Source organism: Aulonocara sp. 'chitande type north' Nkhata Bay, linkage group LG7 (assembly GCF_057382095.1).
Source record: "Aulonocara sp. 'chitande type north' Nkhata Bay isolate Kocher_YH1m ecotype deep benthic linkage group LG7, A_spYH_male_GT1.1, whole genome shotgun sequence".
NCBI classification, from domain to species: Eukaryota; Metazoa; Chordata; class Actinopteri; order Cichliformes; family Cichlidae; genus Aulonocara; species Aulonocara sp. 'chitande type north' Nkhata Bay.
In genome coordinates this window covers 32157818-32178651 of record NC_141350.1, presented here as the reverse complement: position 1 = coordinate 32178651, position 20834 = coordinate 32157818, and the positions used below count along the sequence as shown (strand labels likewise).

The 20834-nt window shown below is 39.8% G+C and overlaps 1 protein-coding gene across 4 annotated transcripts; it reads left to right on the top strand.

The window, feature by feature from the left end:
- Positions 1–2101: 2101 nt before the first annotated feature.
- On the top strand, positions 2102–20306 carry LOC147325515 (spindlin-Z-like). 4 transcript variants are annotated; one of them, XM_086300053.1, is made up of 7 exons: positions 2102–2269; positions 9476–9571; positions 12608–12656; positions 12766–12901; positions 13735–13852; positions 13961–14194; positions 15721–20306. In XM_086300053.1, the coding sequence occupies exons 2-7, from the start codon at positions 9532–9534 to the stop codon at positions 15918–15920; spliced, it is 777 nt and encodes a 258-aa protein (XP_086156179.1). In that variant the 5' UTR covers positions 2102–2269; positions 9476–9531; the 3' UTR covers positions 15921–20306. The 4 variants fall into 4 exon arrangements, with proteins under 4 accessions (XP_086156179.1, XP_086156180.1, XP_086156182.1 ...); XM_086300054.1 differs by lacking the exon at positions 2102–2269 and adding an exon at positions 2435–2580; XM_086300056.1 differs by lacking the exons at positions 2102–2269; positions 9476–9571 and adding an exon at positions 11945–11965.
- The last annotated feature ends 528 nt before the right edge of the window (positions 20307–20834 follow it).

Genomic DNA, 20834 nt, shown 5'->3' with positions numbered 1-20834 from the left:
AGGAGTGTAGTAGTAGAGGTAGTACTTTTGTTTAATCTCCTAGCACTTCTTACCAAATCTCTCCTTTGGCTCCAAGAAGCATCCTGTCCACAGCTTTGACTGCACACTGCCTTTTTAAAATGCTTTTCTGATGGTTTGATCTCTTGCTAATCCAGTGCACATGTTAAAGTGTCCTCAGGTGATCAGCAGGCCATCCTAAATTGCCTCGATTGGATTGGAAGCGTGTGCCACTGAGCTGGACCTCTCCACTGTGTGCTGTTGGAGCTTTTTGGAGCATTTTAATGGCATGATCAAATTCTGTGTGGTACAGACTGTCTAGGGCTCCAGTTTTAGAAAGGGAAACTTCAGTATTTTATTAGTCTGTTACTCATTAGCACTCATTAACAGATCTGTGTTTAGGCTTTGCACTGCTACACAAAACTCTCATCCAATTACAGTCACTTCTGGCTCCAAACAGCAAACATGGTGGAGTCAGTGGGTGCCAGCAGCTGTCAAATTCAGGTTTGTGAAACGGGTTGCTGTGACTTAGTGGTGTGGGAGATCTCTTATCTGAGCGCATGCTGGATTCAATATTAGCTGCCTTAATGTGGACCAAATTGTCCATGACGGTGTACAAGACATAGTTTTTGGATTGCACACTGGTGAATTTGACACCCTGTCGTTCCATATCATTAAAAAAAAACTCACATTGTTACCTTTCAGACTTCAGTGGTCAGTGAGTTTATTACAGCTGCAGGACTGTCAGCAGACATTAAAATGGACTTTTTAAATTAACCCATCAAAATGAGCACAACAAACTCCACTGACAGACAGAGCAACATAGTCCAGACAGGAAGGGCAGAACAAGCCAGTTTATTGGTCTGTCTGTCCGTTTGTCCTTCCTGCTTGTCCCTGTTTCTGGCTGTCTCTGTCTGTCTCCTCCACTGTCGCATTCAACAGAAGGACGGATCACTATTAAGCAGGGAAAAACAGCGTAATGCGCCAGTCGGTGTACTTGAATTTCCTCTCGGTTGCACTATTTGGCAAAAGGAGTGAGGGGCGGGGAGAGAGAGTGAGAAGAGTGAAGGCAGCAGCAATACTGCCGGAAGTGTGGCTCTGGAGTACAATAAAGGCTTTATTCTCGCCTGTATGACTATTAAGTTAAATTAAATAAATTGATAGGAAATTAGATTTTTTTTTACATATGAAAATTAAGAAAAAAATACCTTTGTGAAATAAATATAGAAGGACTATGAGTAACAGCTTCTCCTTTCTTTAAATGCTTTTGATATGATTTGAATTTGCTGGTGTTGTAATAATATTTTGTATGATTCAAGTTCAATATGTGAGTTCTTTCCTATGCAACCTCAGAAAATAAAGAATATCATGTCTATGTCTTGCAAAGTTAACTATAACTTTTATCTATAAATTTAACTTTTCTTTTTTTCTGACTATTTTTTTCTTAGAAAATTTACGTTTTTTCACCATAAAGTTGCAATTTCTTCCTTGCACATTTTCCTGTTTTTTCCCCTTAAACTTTGTCATGAATTTACTTAGTTTTTTTTCTCAAGTTACCAATTTTCTTTCATCAATTTGGCAGATTTCTTTTCTTATGAATTTTCCTGTTTAGTTCTTGTAAATGTGGCAGTTGTTTTCTTGCAAATTTTCTTGCTTTTCCTCATACATTTGTCTGTGTTTTGTTGTCAACGGTTTTCTCATTAATGTATCATTCTTCTAATAAGTTTACAGATTACTTGTAAATGTCCCCCTTTTTTGACACGTTTCCACATTCATATTCCTACATTTTCTCCCTAGTGTGTCAATTTCTTTTACTTCTCTTATAAATTGGCCTTTTCTCATAAATGTGGCTGTTTTTTCCTGCAAATGTGCTTATTTTTCTTATACATGACCCAAACACAATTCATGAAAATTTGTTTTTTTCAACTAACTTTTCCAGCTTGGTCTCTACTTGTCCAGCCCCTAATTTTTAGCTATTTATTTATTTTTAATTCCTCCAGTGGCACCAATAACTTCGTCACAAAACAGCTGCTTGTTCGTTCGTGTGGTTAAAGTTTTGCACGTCTTTCTTTTGGGCGCTTTTATTATGGAAGGCTTGACCGGAAACATGGCGCCTGGCCGCCTTTAGCTTATCTCTTCGTGGTGAGATGGCCGTGGAGTCTCAGAGGTTCCTGTGAAGTCGAAACGGGCTCTGTGGACAGACAGCAGGAGGCGAGAGAAAGTCCCTCGTTCACGGTCCTCTTCGGCCTCCGTGTTTTAAATGATATCAACGGTAAGACGGAAACAAACATGCACGTGTCTGCTAGCTAGCTAGCTAGTTAGCGCGCAGGTAAACAAGCAGAAACAAAAACACCGTGAGCGCTCGTTTTGTTGGTTACGTTCTCCCGCCGAGGGGGAGGGGCGGGGGGAGCAGCAGCAGCGGCAGACTGGGTTAGGTCCGTCTGCCGCTGCTGCTGCTGCCTTTCTGTCTGGGACACTGCTGCCTTTTCCGTAGAAATGCCTTTCCCGGACGCCCCCTTGTCTTCCGCAACTCTGAGGCCCCTATCCGCCCCTTTCCCCTCTCATCTGGAGCTGTAAATAATAGTGAGTATAAAAGAAACCGAGCAACATGGCTGACGCTGGCCCTGCAGAACCTGCTTGGTCGTTTTGTCAGTGCAGATGATGACTGTATGATGATTATTGTGTACATATTTTTTCTAACTGAGCAGATTTGCTCGATGCTCATCAGACTCCCTTGCAGAGAATAAAGGAAGAGGTGTGGGGGCTCGTGCTGCTGCTGCCATGCTGCAGATTAAAAACAGTGTGTGTAAGTCAGCCTCTGGGTTTGCTGCATTGTCTCAGTCAAATGCAGCCAATAAAGTAATTGGTTTTGCATGTTACTGGAAGCGGATTTAAATCCTCCAGCCTGATGGTAGCTACGCCCCCTGTGCCAACTTGTAACCAAATCAAAGCAAAGGTCACCTGGAGGCTGGTCCCCCAGGTAAAGCTGTAGCTTACCTGCTGTTGCTTCCCTCACTGAACAGAAAATCAGTAAGGTTTGGGAGTGAATGTGTATTTTTGTCTTTGTCTTTTTGTTTTCTTAGCACCCCAGTGAATGTTAAATATTTGATTTTCCAGTCCTGCTTTTTTGTGTAACCTGAAGGTGACACCGACTCTACCTTTTAGTTTCTCTATTTCTATTTTAATTTTAGCCTACCTGTGTGTCTCTCCTGTTGTTTATCTGCTCTGATGTATTTTTGCACTAGTAAGCCAGTCACTGCACCTCCTCCTCCCTCTTCCTTTTCTATTTTATGTCAGGGTCCAGACCTCCAGTGCTGAAAAATGAAGCAAAAAAACAAACAAAACAACAACCCTGCAGTTCCTCTAATGGCCACTAGAGGCTCCAACAGTTGTTAAAGCTGTTAAAATGGCCAACTTTGCAGTTTACAAATTTTCTTGAAGCCAGTAGTGTCGTGGTTACTTTGTGCACTTAGCAAGTGAAAGGTTGCTAAGCTCAAAGCTAATATGCTTTAATGTTGCTACAGTCACCTGTTTCAGCATTCACCTGTCCGTCAAAGAGGCCATGCCCCTAACTTTAAACCTCAGCAAAATCACAACAGGTGACTTATATAAACGTTATGTAGACTGTATAGTTGCCATGCAGGTGGAAAATATCCATAAAGACCAAAACTGTTTTATCAGGTTGCAAACATTTTAACATGATGGTCTATGAGGACTGACTCTGTTGTAACCAGCCTCTAGTGGGCATTAGAGGAATTGCAGTTTTTGACACTTACATCATTGTTATCATGGACAATGATGTCCCATTGTCCATGGGACATCATTGTCAGTGATGCCTGTAGTCTGTAACACAAGCTGACAGAGGTCAGTGATGATCATACAGTCGCCCTTCTGGTGTTTATTAATGAAAGAAAACCATTTAAAAAAACATGAAGAAAATGAATAAATTATATAACGTCAGCATGATAAGAATCTAAATGAGTGGCTATGCCGTCAAAGACACCAGAACACCAAACCTGCCAGAAACCTTTTTGAGCTCAGTGTTACACTGTTTAAAAGCACATGTTAGGGAAACTCTAGATTTATTTTACTTTCTGAATCACGACCCTGAAGAACAGTTTGGGCAGTGCTGGGACTTGATGTAATCCAGATGTTTTGGGAGGTGAAAGAACCCCAGAATTCCTCCATAGATTTTTCTAGTCTGGGTTTCCTTACGGTACCCCTACAGAGTGTGTGAGTACTCGTATTACTGTTGTTGTGGAGACGGATCTGTTCACGCAGTCACATTGCGGGGATGTGCAGCTCTTTCCAGTCCCCGTGAGCTCAGGTGTTAAATCTTTAAGGTTCACACTTCGTTACGGGTTAAGCTCGGGAATGTTGTCAGCCCTGATGGGGTAATTCTCCAGGAAATGAATGCAAGTGAGCTATTAGTTGGACCGAATGACGCTGATTCGTTGCTGTCCAGATTTCCTCTTCCCCTCAGGACGGCAGATGACTAATCCTGTGTTGCTCCAGGCAACGAGAGGAAAATCATCACCAGCTGCAGCCAAGCACTGCAGAGCGTCTCTGGTGTTTCTGGTGGGTTAGTCTCCTCTGCAGGTGAGCGGGAGCGTGTTTGAACATCTGCTCTGCTGATAAAACCATCAGAAAACCCGTTTTTCTTTCCTCGCTAGTTCTGCTGCCCAGCACCAAACCATTTGCTCTCTTATTGTGAAACGTGTGCTGATGGATCAACCCAACGAGTGAGCAATCAGTAGTGAAGGAAACATACAGCCTCTGAGGCCGGTTTCACAAAGATGGAGCTTGATTATGGTTGATTTAAAACGAATAGAATACCTTCATACTGAAAGAACACATCCAGCTGCTTACCCCAGTAGAAAATGTTGGTTAGAAGAAGAGGAAGCTCACAGGGAACGCTTAAAACGCTTAAAAATGGTGCTGAGGTTATGTGGTGGGGTTTTTTATTTTTTTGTTTCTGTGGATAGATCGTGAACAGGATGTCAGCAGTCAGATTCGGGCAGTTTAGTAGTAAATCATGGCATTTTTGCTAAAGTGGGCGTTTATAGAGATTCACAATGGCTCATTCTTCTGCAGAAGTATACAGTGTGGAAACGTTGGGCAATGTTAAATAAAATGTAGTATAAAATCAGACTGCTGTTTTTAAACAAAGTCAACATCTGGCTTGTTAGCTTGTTAGCTCGTTAGCTTTCACGCGTCTGTTATTTCACTGATGGCCTCAAAATTATTTGAAATTTCAAGGAAATTTGCGATAATGATGTAAATAGGTAAAAACAAATACTGAACAATATTTTTGTGTGATTGCAGCTTGCAGGCAGCAGCGTTACTGTGTTATAGCAGTGATGAAGCATAAGTCAAATAACAGTCAAGAACAGAAGTTGCCTATGTTGCGTTTTCAATGGAAACTTTAAGTAAAAGTATAGTAAAACTGCTTAATACTGCTTAATAATAATAATTCAGGTAGTGTAACCTTCACATAATGAAACTGAAAAATATTTTGTACCTGGGATGTTTCCTGTTAACCAGTTACTTAAAGCCCTCCTTTTCTACCATGCAACTGCATCAGTAATTTGGTCCAGCAAGCGAGTGCTCCGTTGTTTATTATTAGTCATTTGTTTATGCTAATAACATAAACAAATGTTATTAGCATTTATTTATGGAGGCTGAGACGCTGCTCTCGCTCTCACGGATGTCTGAAGTTTCGTTTTATGTTTAAGGGAACATAAACTCATACCACCTTTATATTATATGACCTTTTTGTAATCACTTTAAAATTTATAGCAGTATTATTGTAGACTGCATCATGTGTCACAGCCCTAATTTTTATTCATTTATTTATTAACCTTTATTTAACCAGGAAGATCCCATTGAGATTAAAAACCTCTTTTTCAAGGGAGGCCTGGCCAAGATAGGCAGCAGCAGATGTCTCACAGTTACAGAAATTACTCAAACACAGGCAGCAACAACACACATGCAACAATAAGTAAAAGAATACAAATAAAATAAAATAAAATTTAATAAAATTCAAATAAAAATAAAAAAGTCAGTTAAAATGACAATCAATCTAATTGAAACACTTGCAAGTTATGGACTTGGCCTCAAGGATTCGTAGTTTGGATTTAAAAGCACTTAATGAAATGAATTCAGTCATTTTCCATTCCTTCTGCAGTTTGTTCCAAGCCGAGGGGGCTAAATGGACAAAAGCTCTTTTACCAAGTTCAGTTCGGGCAACTGGAATCACCATAATCCAGCACAGGCAAGAATGTTGCAGCAACAAGCCGCTTCTTTGTATTAAAAGAGAAACACAACTTATTTTGAAAATCAAATCTCAATTAGCAGTCACTTCAATTGCTCGCCTCAAAGCAGGGAAAAGTTCATGTCACAACCAGTTATTTTGCAGCTCAACCACCAGGCCTGAAGTAGATTCGAAAAATCGTTGTCAAGATCGATGAAGAAGCGAGGGATGGACAGACGTACAGAGATTTCCCACGTTGTTGGGAAGATGGCAGTGGAGTTCAGTCGGGGCAAGTCTTGAAGGTGTAGGTTTGAAGTCTTGAGCACAGCAGACAGTGAGCAGTTAGGGGGTCAGATGTGATACGTAACAACCCGCATTCAGTTAAATAATACACTGCAGGCCTTCCTCCCAGGCTCCACTGATTAATAATTGAAGTCTCATGTTCAGGACATGAAACCTGCTCTCTCTTTTCCAACGTGAGATACAAGGTGCAGCGTGGCCTGTTGGCAGTTAGGAAAAAATATGTAATATTCAAGGAAAAGCTTTTGTAGTGCATGTATAGAGGTAGGTCTTTAATTCTAATTACTGATTTGACCAGTTCCCGCCTGATGGTGGATAAATGAGCACTTGTGTTGTCAGTTTTCAGATCAGGATATTGACTACAGATTTCACGATCTTTCGTCATCTTCAAGTGTTTGACAGTCAGGCGGCGTGCCGTGTCTAATTTAGGCATGTCTGTGAGCAAGGCGGTTATCCACCCACTGGTTGTTCTGGCAGAAACAGCGTTTGTGTGTTGGTTCAAGCTCCCGTCTGATGAATAAAACAAAGTTAAGAGGGTCTGATAAATATTGCAGCCTGCGATCAGAGTTCAGGGCCGATGCTCAGTTTGGATGGCAGATTCATCTCTCTGTCCCTTAAACCTGTTCTGAATATCCTGTCCCTCACCTGGAATTTGCTATAAATCAATAAAATCTGAGAGAACAGGTGTGCTTTGAAGATGGCTGTCAAATGGAAGACTTCTAGTAACTACCAAATTTACAAAACTTTCACTGGTGGATTTTAATTACGTGTTTAAGTAAAATTGTCACAGTTTATCACAGAAAATTAGTTTGAAGTGCCGACTTACTATAATCATGTAAGTCAAGATCCATTGACATGCTTCTTTTTATTTAATATTTTAGGGTTTTGTGGCTGTTTATTTTTCTTTGAAGGCGGTATTGAGATTGTTCGTGGGTCAGCTCTGGCTCTTGGGTGTGTCCCGATGCTTTTGCCTGAATGTAATCTTCCATATTTTGTCTAGATTTCACTTTTTAAGGTTTTTCTACTTTGTTATTTGTTTTTATTCGCGATATTCTGCAGTCATGCAGATGTTGTTGGGTCTGTTGTGGTAAACTAAGAGCCGAGCCCGAAGGCAACGCCGTCAATTTACTGGTCGATCTGTCAGACCTTAACAGAGAGAGAATTTAAATATGAAGATGTTATTGTGATGTGATCACAGCATGGAACTTCATTATGACACATGTCATTTACTGTAACATCAAAAACATTTAGGGTTATTTTCTGAGTAATACGAGAAAGCCATCGGTGCTGAATAATTGTTTAATGAAATGATTTCTGTCACAGGTTTGAATCTGGTTTTGCTGAAGAGGGTTGAGCAAAACGAGCTCCAGGTCCTAGAAAGCGACCTGCTGAACCGCTCATCAACTGTGCTGAATACTGCAGACCGGGTAACCACTGCACAGCCTCATTAACCGCCTCAGTTTGTCTCTACTTTTAGATAAAATTGGTGTAATTTTAAAGCCATTATGTGATGATAATTATAACACTAATTTTTTGTTGGGTCTTTGTGGATTGATGATGCACATTCAGTCGTGTGTGAAAGAAAGTTTCCACAGGACTCTCTGCAGCTCTGTGAAAAACGAAGTGTGTCCTGTGATTCAGAGGCTTGTAGACTCACCTTTAGCAGGAGTAACCTGAAGTAATGTTTGACTATCAGTCCCTCATGTTCTTGTGGAGGAATTTTGACCCACACTTCTTGTGACGTTGCTTCAGTTTATTGATGTTTGCAGGCATTTGTTGTTTCACAGCTCTCTGAAGGTCCCACCACAGCATTTCAGTCAGGTTGAGGTCTGGACTTTAACTGGGCCATTGCATCACCTCGATTCTTTTTCGGCCATTTTATTGTTGATTTGTTCCTGTGCACACTTGAGTGCTCCAGACCAGAAAACTTACAAAATATCCAGTTTTGGACCATTCTGTTTTTGATTAACAACACCTTGATGCTACTTACCCTCCTAATTTCTATGCAAGCACTTAGGGTGAATTTAGTTTTTCACAGGACTGTAAAACTGGCTGACATCCAGCAAAGACAACAAGTTAATCTTACGGTATTTAACAGAAATGAGTGTTTTTTTGTCATTTCTGACATTTGTCAGAAAAATCTCTCTTAATCCTAAGGAAATGAAACCCCAATTTAATAAAGCTTGTCACCAATCATATTGGTGATTTGAAGTTTCTATTTAGTAGAAAGTGGGATGTTATTTCATAGATTTGGACCACACTCATCCTCAGCTTCACATGTAAGAATACTTTAGTTGTGTCCCATCATCTTTCTGATTCTTACGTCTGGGATCTGGTTGCATAATTGTGTGCTTATTAAACATTTTGTCTTCCGTGAACAATACAAATGAAAACAGTCACGGTATCAAGGTGCCGAGCCTCTAGGTGTAAGTGTGTGCACCATAGATAAAGAGCTTAAGGAAGGAAGAAAAGACTGAGGCTGTGTGCAAGTGGGTGTGTGATTGGATGAAGTGTATAGTGATTTGAGCTGAAGGAAAAAGTTCAGTATAAAAATGTCACTTCACCTCTTCCTCCCAGTGCACATAATATTTGATACCAACATGTTCTATGTATGTAAAGATATGTGCATGTATTATACAGGCAATAGTAGTTAGCGCAGCTTGATCAAGGAGTATTATATTTAGTATTAAAATACTTAAGCAGTTAAATGGGGTCAGAGTTGTTGAGTTCCCCCCCCTGCATCTGGTCTTTGTGCCCCACCAAGCTCTACTTGTGTTGGACCTGTTTGAATGGAAAATTCCCAAAACAGAAAGGCTCTGACATCATGTTTTGTTGATTATGTACAAACATTTTCCACCACTAGATGTCAGTAAAGTCACAGATAATAACTCCTCTGTGTTTTGTTTTGTTTTTTGTCCTTGGCAGGTTTGAGCTGTAGCTGTGTGGCCGGGCAGCCTGGCTGCCCCCCTGCCTCCAGATGAATGAAGAACACTCCGGGACACAGAGACACAGCTGATACAGGTCAGGACGCCCTCACTGCCCCGACACACACTGCTGCACAGAAATAGTGTTTGTTTTCTGTTGCATTTCCAGTCAAGTCCAGTGTGTTAGAAATGAATACAGATAGTTGACCAGTCTTAATCATACCTCGTAAGACCTGTCATTCAAATCCAAAGATGGTTGTAGTGGTGACTTAGAGATACTGACAACTGCAAGCAGCAGTGATGAGTAGAAATTCCTGTTGTACTTTTAATGAAGTCAGCCTGAGTGGTGCATGCATTGCTGCTGCACTGTGGTACAAAGTCTCTGTGGGCCACGCAGCCACAAAGAAATTGACAGTCATGCAGAAGTGCATGACGGTGAACTCACTGTGAAATGATGAAGTTCATGAAACTTAGAGACTCACAGAAACTATAACACGCCTCTTTGGGTTAGGCGTGTTTGGATCTCAGAGGGTTCATTCATTTAAAATCTCCTTGAAACTTGCTGCAAAGAGAGAGTCCAACATAACCAAGTGTTTACTTTTGAAGCCCTAAGCTTTGGTCACTGTGTTTAAATGTCTCAGCGTTCACAAATTAAAGGCTAATGTAGCCACTGAAGAACACAGGCTGAGCCTAAATATTCAGTTTGGACTGTATATGAGACTCAAATTAAAGCAGGTGAATATTTTAAATGAATTATAAACTTCATCCGTCTTTCCAGTTTCTTAACTATTTATCTGTCTTGAGGTTGAGGGGGGGGGGTCAAAACTTACACAGGGCAGACGGCAGAGTAGTAAGCTGACAGTCACAGTGCTAACAGAGACAACCACATGTTGACAACCACACACTGTCAAATCCACTGCAATGGCCAGTCTAGATTCGCTCAGTGATATAAGATGCATAATTTTGGATTGTGGGAGGAAGGCGAAGTATCTAGAAAGAATCTGAAGAAACGACCCGGTGGCAAGCTTTGAGGTGACATCATATCACAGTTTGAAACAGCAGTGTTGAAGGGTTAGCAAAGACTTTACCATGTAAAAGCAGTTTAGGAATCTAGCCTACTTAAATTAGGGAACAAAGGTGGAGCGCTATCAGCTGAACATGAGTGATCATCACATCTTCTTCTTTAGGCTACGTCCACACGTACACGGGTATTTTTGAAAGCGCAGATTTTTCTATACGTAAATGCCATTTTGGGTCACTGAAAACAGAATTTTTTAAAAACTCCTGCCAGGCTGGAGATTTTCAAAAACTGTTATTGCGTTTACGTGTGGACGAGGAATACGGAGATTCAGTCACACAATGTCAAAGGTGTGCGCCGTTTTTCACGTCACAGCGTGCGCGTAATTGTTTACATGAGATGAATTTCTTCAATGGCGGACATAAACAAAATACTGTTGCTGTTAATCTTACTATCTGCAGTTTCACACGCTTACATACAAAAACGCAGTTACTGCCCCTCCAGTTAGAAAGACAGAGGTGAACTGTCTTTCTAACAGAGTGAACTTCGGACGTGGCTTCTACATTCAACACAGACGCTCTCACAACCCAAATCCTGGTGCTGGTTTTGAATAAATTAAATTTAAAAAAAATAATACAATCTATGTATGCTGTATGCATTTTGCTCTTTCCTAAGTTGTGAGTCCACACAACACTCAAAATACTGTCTTTAGTTATTAATATTTGAAATGATGAAGGCACTTGAAAAGTAACACCTAATTAGCTGCCTTTCCAGAAAAACAAAAACTTTTCGTTAGTACTTAAGGTTTTGTGAGGGTACAAAACCCTGTTTACTCTTTCCCTGCCAGGCTTCTAGACTTCTGATTGGCCAACATTTTGTTTTTAGTGTTTACATGTGAATGGAGATATGGAGGGAAAAAAAAAAACGAAAACAGAAAATCTCAGTTTTCAAAAAGAAATAAAAAAATACACCTTTACAGATAGATAGGGCTGTGCGATATGACCAAAATCTCATATCCCGATATTAAGACATCTATCGTCCCGATAACGATTTAAATCACAAAAATGTAACATTTTCTGTAAATTCTGTGAATCTCGGGCAGCTCGACTTGCGGGAAGTGTTTCCAGCTGCGCGTCATGTAGCTGGAGTCGAGTGTTTTAACCGACGCATGAAACGATACATTTTTAGACATAAGTTGTAAAGGCCGCCGTTTTCTTTGTGAGTATTTATTACACGGCGTGCTGCGGGGAAAAGCCTGTTCTAACGTTTGAGTCTAAGGTTTAGTTTTTAGCACCTGGCGGCTCTTTTTTACTTCTCATCTGTAAATAATCTGCTCTTTCACGTCATTCAGTTTCTTTTGAAAAGTCTCAACAGGATCTTGAGCTTTATTGTGAAAGGTTTATGTGGAACATAAACAAGCGGACACGCGATGGTGCTACCGTTGTTGTTGCTAACGACAACGCATAAAAACAGGTGCTTGTCCGTCCGTAGTGTGGTTATATAAAATATAAGAGAAAGAGAGAACTTTAAGAAATGAATATAGCCGCTACAGTGACCATCAAAACGGTGAAAAAAATATTGCCGTAAACAGTTTATTTTGCGACACCACGAAACAAACGATAGCGTAAAATGAAACGACAGACGTTTTTATATCGTCATCTGATATATATCGTTATATCGAACAGCCCTACAGATAGATATGCCTTTTGTATTGTTGGTTTGCCCTCTTCTGGCTATAAATGCAGCCTTTGGATGGTTCAGTTCTAATCGAATGTGATTTTGTTGTTGTTTTTTTTGTCCAGTTTTAAAAGCATTAGAGCAGAAACACCAGTTTTCTTTCAGAGGAGGTTGATGAATGCTCAGAGCTGGTAATAACTGTGGCTTCCCGAATTACATCAGAAGACGTGCTGTTTGTTACAAAGTGATGCAGCAGTATGTGAGTCAGTGCCTGGGCGTTTTTCCACCTTAATTCAAATGTCTCTAATAAAGGCGAGCAGTAACAGGAAATATCCAGGACTTGGAGTAAATAGGCTGGAACACATAAAACCATCACCATTTTATATGAGCAGGAAGCTGCCGTTTGGTAAATGATCTGTATCGTGTGTTTCTCCTCAGGGCATGCAGGTGTTTCTGCCAATATGATGAAGAAAAAGAACCCGCACAAGTGAGTAAAGACGTGCTGCGGCTCATTTATTTTTATCCGGCCTGAATATTTGCTCTCGTGTGCAACTTTTTAAGGGCAGGGAGCATTGATTGTATTGTTTTGCATAAAGGAAGCATAAGAGCAGCCTCGGCCCGCCCACCAAAGTCCTGTCGCAGCCTCGACGCAACATCGTTGGCTGCCGGATCCAACACGTCTGGAAGGAAGGAGGAGGACATGTGATCTGGAAAGGAACTGTACTCGACCAGGTAACCAAAGGTTTCTATAAACTGTCCAATCATATGTCACTCCATTCTGTCTGTATACACCTGAGCTCACTTTCTTCTGTGTTAAAGATATAAAAGAACAATGTGACCACTGATACCACCACTTTTGAAGCTTCAGTGTTAACGTTTTGGCAGCTGCCATGTTATTTTTTTTGATAGCCAGAATTGACTTTAACTGGAGCTAATGCTGGCTTGCTTGGTTAGCATTGCACAGAGAGATGCCTGCAAATGAAATACTTGGATTTCACTCACCAGAACTAGAGCACACTAATGGGTGGTCTGTTTGTTATTTATTGTTGCTACTTACTTCTGAGGTAACTGCGAGACAGAAACTACACACCCTATAGAGAGGTGTATTTCAGTGACTTGAATTACTTAAGACAGGGGTGGGCAACTCCAGGCCTCAAGGGCCAGTGTCCTGCATGTTTTAGATCTCACCCTGGGTCAACACACCTGAATCAAATGATTAGTTCATTACCAGGCCTCTGGAGAACTTCAAGACATGCTGAGGAGCTAATTTAGCCCTTTGAATCAGCTGTGTTGGATTAAGGGCACATCTAAAACCTGCAGGACATGGACCCTTGAGGCCTGGAGTTGCCTATACCTGACTTAAGGTAAAGCTCAACAGAGTGGTAAAGCATTTCCTAACTTACATAATTAATTAGTAAACTATTTAAAAAACTGCAGTTTTAGGCACTTGGCCTTAATTTTTCTGTTGCTGTCATATTATTAAATATTATTATTATGTTACTGTTGCATTAATTTATGAGGTTGTGTGGACACAAGCACAAAAATTGGGTATTTGTGTCCCACAGGTGCCTGTGAACCCGTCTCTCTATCTGATAAAGTATGATGGATTTGACTGTGTTTATGGTTTGGAGCTTCATAAAGATGAGAGGGTTCAGGGACTGGAAGTGCTCCCCGACAGACTTGGTAAGGCTGAACATAATTTAAACCCTTTTATTTTTCTTCTTCGTCTAAAGGACACAGCAGACATGTAAACAAGTAACATGAGTCGTGATTTCATTTTGACCCCATCAGCTAAGTCCCGTCTGACAGACGTCAACCTGGCCGACGCCATGATAGGTAAAGCGGTGGAGCACATGTTTGAGACGGAGGAGGGTCCGAAGGAGGAGTGGAGGGGTATGGTGCTGGCCCGGGCTCCCATCATGACCAGCTGGTTCTACATCACCTACGAGAAAGACCCTGTCCTGTACATGTACCAGCTGCTGGACGACTACAAAGAAGGAGACCTGCGCATCATGCCCGACTCTAGTGAGTGAAATTAATTTTTAAAGAGACTTTGCCGAGCATTTGGATCATATTTGCATATGTTGTCCACATTAAAGGCCATTTTCTGTTTAAACAAAATGAAAGTTGATGTGCTTTCTATGTGGTAAGGATCGTATTCTAAATGAACTATTCTATATTTTCTAATATTTCTGCTTTTAATTTCGTCTAAAAGTTGTGCTGCACAGTCTCACCTCCATGCATTATATATACATTGGTTAGCTGCAGTTGTTGGGCAGCAATTGGCTTTTGGGAGAAATCGTCCATCCCCATTCACGCTGTTCTTATTCATGGACTGTAGAAAAAATGCACTTTTATCAAAGCTGCTTGCGTACAACTAGTTTTTGTAAAGTAATCTTGAAGGATTACTTGTGTAAAGGGTCAGATTTACCCCTAACAGTAACCTAACCAAGCACAGTACTGTGCAGAAGTCTTGCTTCAACCCTAATTTATTTATTTATTATTTTTAACTACATGGCTTTTAAGGAGGCAGACTTTCTTTTGATTTTTGAAAAAGCGGTTTTCAGCAGTAGTTCTTCATCATGAGGCTTTTTGGAAATCTTTCAGGTTTTCTTTTGACATTGGAAACTTCTTCAAATATCTGAAAAAGACTATAGACACGAGATAAACAGTAACTGAACATCATGTCCTTGAGGAATAAAATCCAGCAAAGACCTGACACATGATGTTAGAGATGTATCTGGAGCTTCAGGTGTTTCATCTATTGTTTACTGAAGCCTCATCAGAATTGATTTAAGTGGAAGGATGGCTGTTAAGAAGCCATTCTTACTGAAGGGAAACGGGGAGACACATTACACAACAACTGAACTGAAAATCAGTTGCAACAGCTCTGACGGAGTGATGAATCTAAATTTGAAATATTTTGGTTCAACTTATTGTCAGTGTGTACAGAGGAGGTTGGGAGAGGTACAACAGTGAGCCATGTAAAGCATGGTGGAGCCTCTGTCATAGTTTGTAACTGGACATTATGGAATCATGAATCCAGACAAATACCATTAGATTTTGAATCACCATGCAATACCATCTGAAAAGCAATGATCCCAAATACACTGCCAATGCAGTAAAAGGATTGGCACATGGATAGAGAAACACACAAAGGAACATAATGAGTCACTATCAGGCCTTCCATAGAGCCCGGCCTAAACCTGACCCAAAGAGTAAGTGAGAATAAAAAGCCCATAGAAATGAAACTATACAGCAGATGGAGAAAAAATAAAACTAAGTGCAAAAATAAATGTCCAAATAGACTTCATGTCCACCCCTATTAGCGGGAGTTTGTAGGTCTTTAAAGTGGAACAGTACTTTCTGTCTCAGTGTTAGGACCGATTTAAAACGATAAACTGTGAGTTATGGGTGCAACCTCAACATTGCAAAATGGGCTAAAACCTTAAAATGCAAACATGTTGGTGAATCTGTAACATTTTTACCTATTTAAGAAAACAAACAAACACACACATCTGTTTTAGCACCTGTCTCACTTTCTCCTGCAGATGACAGCGTCCCAACAGAGAGGGAGCCAGGCGAGGTGGTGGACAGTCTGGTGGGTAAACAGGTCGAGTACGCCAAAGAGGACGGCGGCAAACGAACAGGCATGGTCATCCACCAGGTAGAGGCCAAGCCGTCCGTCTACTTCATCAAGTTTGATGATGACTTCCTCATTTATGTGTATGACCTGGTCAAAACTTCGTAAGACTCTGTGGATTTCCTGAAGCCCACCCAAACCCAGTGAGATGGAAAGAAAATGCAGCACACGTCAAGACATCTGAAGCATTTAACCCGGACTTGTTCTTCGGACCATCAAAGATGAAAATAAAGACTGAAAAGAAGATTTTTCACAGTGGGAAATTAGAACAAAGGCTGTTTTTGCGAGTCAACTTGTTTCTCTGCAGGAAGGTTTAAAATGGAAAAAAGACCTTCTTTAAACCCTTAAAATAATAGGAAAAAGTTACCTTTTAATAGGTCTAAAAGCTTTTGAAGCCCTGTATTACATTTCTGGAAAAAAAGAAAGTTATGTAAAAGATCAATTTTAGATTAGAAAATAATACAACATGGATTAGATTCAAGAAGAGGCTTCCTTTTTTTTTTTTTTTTTGTACTAAACAGCGATCTTGTGAATAGATCAATAGTAGTCATCTCTTTTTTGCTTGAGCATTTAGAGATTCTTCTGGAAAGATTTCTGTGTCATGTTTTCTACTGAAGCTCACCTGGCCACAGAAAAACAAGCAGACTCCCAGTGAAGAAATGTAGCCTGAAGCCGGTTGTTGGAAGGGACTTGACTAGAAATCAACAAATCAAACAGACTAGAAGATGAAGATGATGATTATGATGAAGATGATAAAGCAGAAGAAGGATTCTTGGACTGGAACATTTCTAGTCACGATGAAGGAGGAGTTGGTGTTTGGACTCAGACGCCACATCTCAGTGTTGACGATAACTTCTCCATCTGCCTAGCATTACCATGTATGGAAGCTCATTTCTGCCATGATTAAAAAATACTCATGCTAAAGGCAGTATTACAATATTTCTAAGTAAAAATTATGACGCCCTAAATCCGAATAATCAGATAGTTTTGAAGGGTAGCTAGATGCGCCGTTTGGTATACGCGTCACTGAATCATGAATTCATACATTCGCATTTCTGTGTGAATATGCAGAATTTGTAGTTCAGGCTCTGTTGGCCAGTAACGAAGGTAAACAGAGCAAAGCAAGTGAGGATTGTCTGACAGTCATTTAGAACATGACAGCCAGAAATGCTGGTTGTTCCCAGGGGTTAATTCAGCAAATACGTCCACAAACATCCAATCATTTTCACAATTTACAAGTTTAGTTAGTTTAGTTGTTCAAAGAAAATGATAGGGGAAAAAAAAATCAGAATCTTGACTATTTTTTTAGATTCATTTCCGACATCAGTTTTATTTAATATTACAAACTTTTACAAACAAAGCCAAAAGTATTCACTTATTATGTTGATGTTGAACTAAGTAAACAGTATTTCATTTTAAGATCAGATTAAATAATACTTTGACTTGCTAGCTAATATTTAAACTAATGATATACAATCCTTGCTCAGTGAGATAAAATCTTTGACTTTAAAACAGGGTCATGTTTCATAAGTCTGACTAAGCAAGGCTTTTATTGTTGGTTAGTTTTTGTTGTATTTAAATGGTCATTTTTTTCTTGGTACAAATGGGCTTCCATACAACAGAACTCCATAAGACAGGAAGTGAAACAAACTGGTTCCATTTTGACAGTTTAATGTCAAAGCTGGACTTTGTAAAGCCCTGGAAACTGTTGGCCCAAACTTCATCCAAGCCGGGTGGTTTGGTGACATCTCTCTGAAAAAGGAACTGTTGAAAACATCAAAATGACCTTTGGAAATATCCTAAACGCCAATTTGTGGCCCATCTGATTGGATGAAGGAAAAACTACATTTTTTGTTTGGCTCTTGTACAGAGAAAACCAAGCTTATTTTCATCACATTGTGTGCTACTCACACAGACCCCATGTTTAAAAAAAAAAAAAAAAAACTCCAGCAGTTCCAAACTGTGATTTAAAAAAAAAAAGAAAAGAAAAAAAGTTTTTTGTTTTTGTTCTTTTTTTGCTTTCGTCTTTGCCAAAATCCCCCCTTCTTGTCGTGAAGTTGTTTGATGTTAAAGATGATTGCTTTTTGTTTTCTGTTTTTTCTCGTGATTTCACTAAAGCCTTTGGATTTACTCTCGTGTTGTCTTTTCTAAGTCGTCAAAAAAAAAAGAAGGAAAAATGGGGCCGAGAAAATGAAACTGAACCATGGCCAAAGCCCTTTCTGTCCTTTTGGAGTTTGTTTAAAAAAAACAACAAAAAACAACAACAAAAAAAAACTTGTCATGGATAGCAGGCAAACACCTGGCTGTGTCACTATTCATGGAAAAACAGACTTTGAGAGCAGAAAGCCTGACTTAATGCTCCTTAAACCTGAAAGGATGGAGGCATGAAGAATGCTTCCTGGACACTTTGTATTGTGTGTTGGACTTTTGAAGTCACTAGAACGCACAAGGACAGACAGATTTGCTGTAGCGCTACAGTCATGTTTCCAACCTTGAAACCATTGGTGAGACCTGAAACTTCTGTCAAGAGCGCTGGGAGCCTAAATCCGGTTCACTTCCATGTTTGGCTTGATAACATTATAACTGAAAATATCCCAGTTTGTATTTACACACAAACCAAAAGATCACAGACTCTTCGTGGGCAGATCGGATCTTCTCCTGGACGTCTTGGAAAGAGCTTCTGTGGGTGCTCACGAGGTGATCCGGTCTGCTTCACAGCATGTATGCAGTAAGAGAGGACACAGTTGGTCGTGTTTAGTATATAAAGAGATTAACAGCCAGTGAAGGTTTGAATTTGTTTTGTCACAGATGTACTTTTTATTTTATTTGGATTTACTCCAGACTGAAGGTTTTCTAAAAACTACTGTTTATTGTACTTATTTGAACTTAAGTTAAAGGGAACCTATTCTGTTTATTGCTACTGGAGTCACTTTGTGTGATTCAGAATTATAAAATAATCCCTAAAAAGCAAGCAAACATCATTTATACTGCAGATTTCCCTCCACGAGGATGTACTGGTTCTTGCCAAACCTCTGTACAGGCTGTGAATTTTAGCATGGGAAAAGAAAAACTGAGCAACAATAGCATAGTAAAAAATTATGAAACTCATAAGCTAATTCCATAACATACAGATTCAATAAAATAATTGAAAGCTTAAAATAAAGCATAATAATAATCAACTCTGCTTATCTGAAACAAACAGTTTTAGCTCCTCCCCTTTTGTTCTGAATTGCCACTCTCCCTATACAGGTGGTTGGAGCTTCTGTTGTCAGATGACCATATTAGGGATATCCACTCTCTCTGACTTCATGCAGAGCCAAGAGTAGAAAAAAAACTGAGTTTAAAGCAGTCTGAAGTTTAAACTTTTGCCTCAGATTTATAAACAATAATGGTTTTGATAAGAAGTGCCACAATATAACACTACTGAACTGATAATGATCATAATCAGTATTTAAAAATAGCATTTTTATTGCATCACAAATGCACATATGATATTATCTTAAACAATCCAGGCTGACTGTAACGGTTTGCAGTTTATTTACTACTGCTGTTGGTGTTCATGTTTCTGTTGCCATGGCAACTGCCCACTAATTGGGAGAGAGTCACTTCCCCCACACACACACACACACACACACACACACACACACACACACACACACACACACACACACACACACGAAAACCTCTCAAAATCAGACTGAGTCACTCCAGAGTCAAATCCTGAGGTGGTTTCTCAGGATTTGACCTTCTGCCAGCTGCTCCGTGAGCGTCTGTGTGTCTGATCGAGTCTGTGCAGTTTGGTGCTGAATTGTAGGTGTACACCTGTGATGGGGGGAAAAAAAAAAAGGAAAATCATAATAGGTTCTTTTTAAAATACTTGAGTCTGTTCTGAGTCAGTGTTTTGTCATTCGTCTACATTTGTGGGATAAACTGGGATCTCCTACAGGCTGCTGTCAAAGCCGGTGAACTCCAAACACGAGGGCAGCCAGCTGACTTGATTGCACTGTTCAGGCTGTTTGTGACGGTGGAAATGTGCTTGGATGCTTTGGCTGAATCGATGTACAGAACAGTTTTTCTTTGTGAAGCCTTCAGTGTGTGTACTTCCTGTAATGTAGTTAGTTGCAAAGGCAGATTAAAGCTCTTATTATTATTATAACCGTTCTTTAAAAAAAGAAAAAAGAAGACAGACCCTCTGTGAGGTCTGTAAGTCTCTGCACTTGTGTATCTGTTTTGTTTTTCATTGAAAAAGAAGTATGATTGTGATCATCTCAGCTGGCACTATTTTAATCAGTTAACTAAATAACGCGTTGTTGCTAAGACTCGACTCCCAGCCAGGTTATGTTGGTTCCTTTTTGCTCTTATTATGATACCAGATTATTGTGGTTAATGTTGGAATGACATGGGCCTTCTATCATCCTTTTGCCTTGTATTGTTTGTTTTTGTATGTTTAAAAAAATGTATGTTAATAATTTTTATTGTTAATGGAAAACCTGACACGGTGTGCGTCGTCTTCTTTCTACCATCGTTCATTTTCCGGTGATTTAGAGCTCAGACTGAGCAATGAAGGTGTAGTGCTCACATGCTCCCGTGTGATTTAATTATAGTTCAAACAAAAGCAGAGCAATGTTTACCCAGAGAGCCACATCGCCATTTCATATATTTTTAAATGATTTTATTTTATATTTTTCACTCTGAAACATCAAATAGTCTAGCTCTTCAGATTGAACACAGAATGGTTCGTGAAGCTTGGTAAGTCACAAGAGATGTTATAGTTTTCTTCTCAGTTTCTGATTTTAGATCAGTTTAGTTTTTTGTTTTAAAGCTTTAAGTGGTTGTTTTAGTTTTCGCATTATATGGAGGTCTGTGAAGGATATTAAAATATATTAATTTATATGCTCACCATAAACTTATAGTACACCTTGCAAGTACTGGATCGAAGCCCACTTGCCTCCAGAATTGTCTTAATTCTTCATGGCAGATTCAGCAAAGTGCTGGAAACCTTCCTCAGAAATTTGTCCATAT

What these genes read in the sequence shown, in the direction of transcription:
- LOC147325515 (XM_086300053.1), top strand. Translation starts at nt 9,532, where the DNA reads ATGAAGAACACTCCGGGACACAGAGACACAGCTGATACAG. An exon ending in CAGAGACACAGCTGATACAG is followed by an intron (nt 9,572 to 12,607) that starts GTCAGGACGCCC and finishes GTTTCTCCTCAG; the next exon opens with GGCATGCAGGTGTTTCTGCC. An exon ending in AAGGAACTGTACTCGACCAG is followed by an intron (nt 12,902 to 13,734) that starts GTAACCAAAGGT and finishes TGTGTCCCACAG; the next exon opens with GTGCCTGTGAACCCGTCTCT.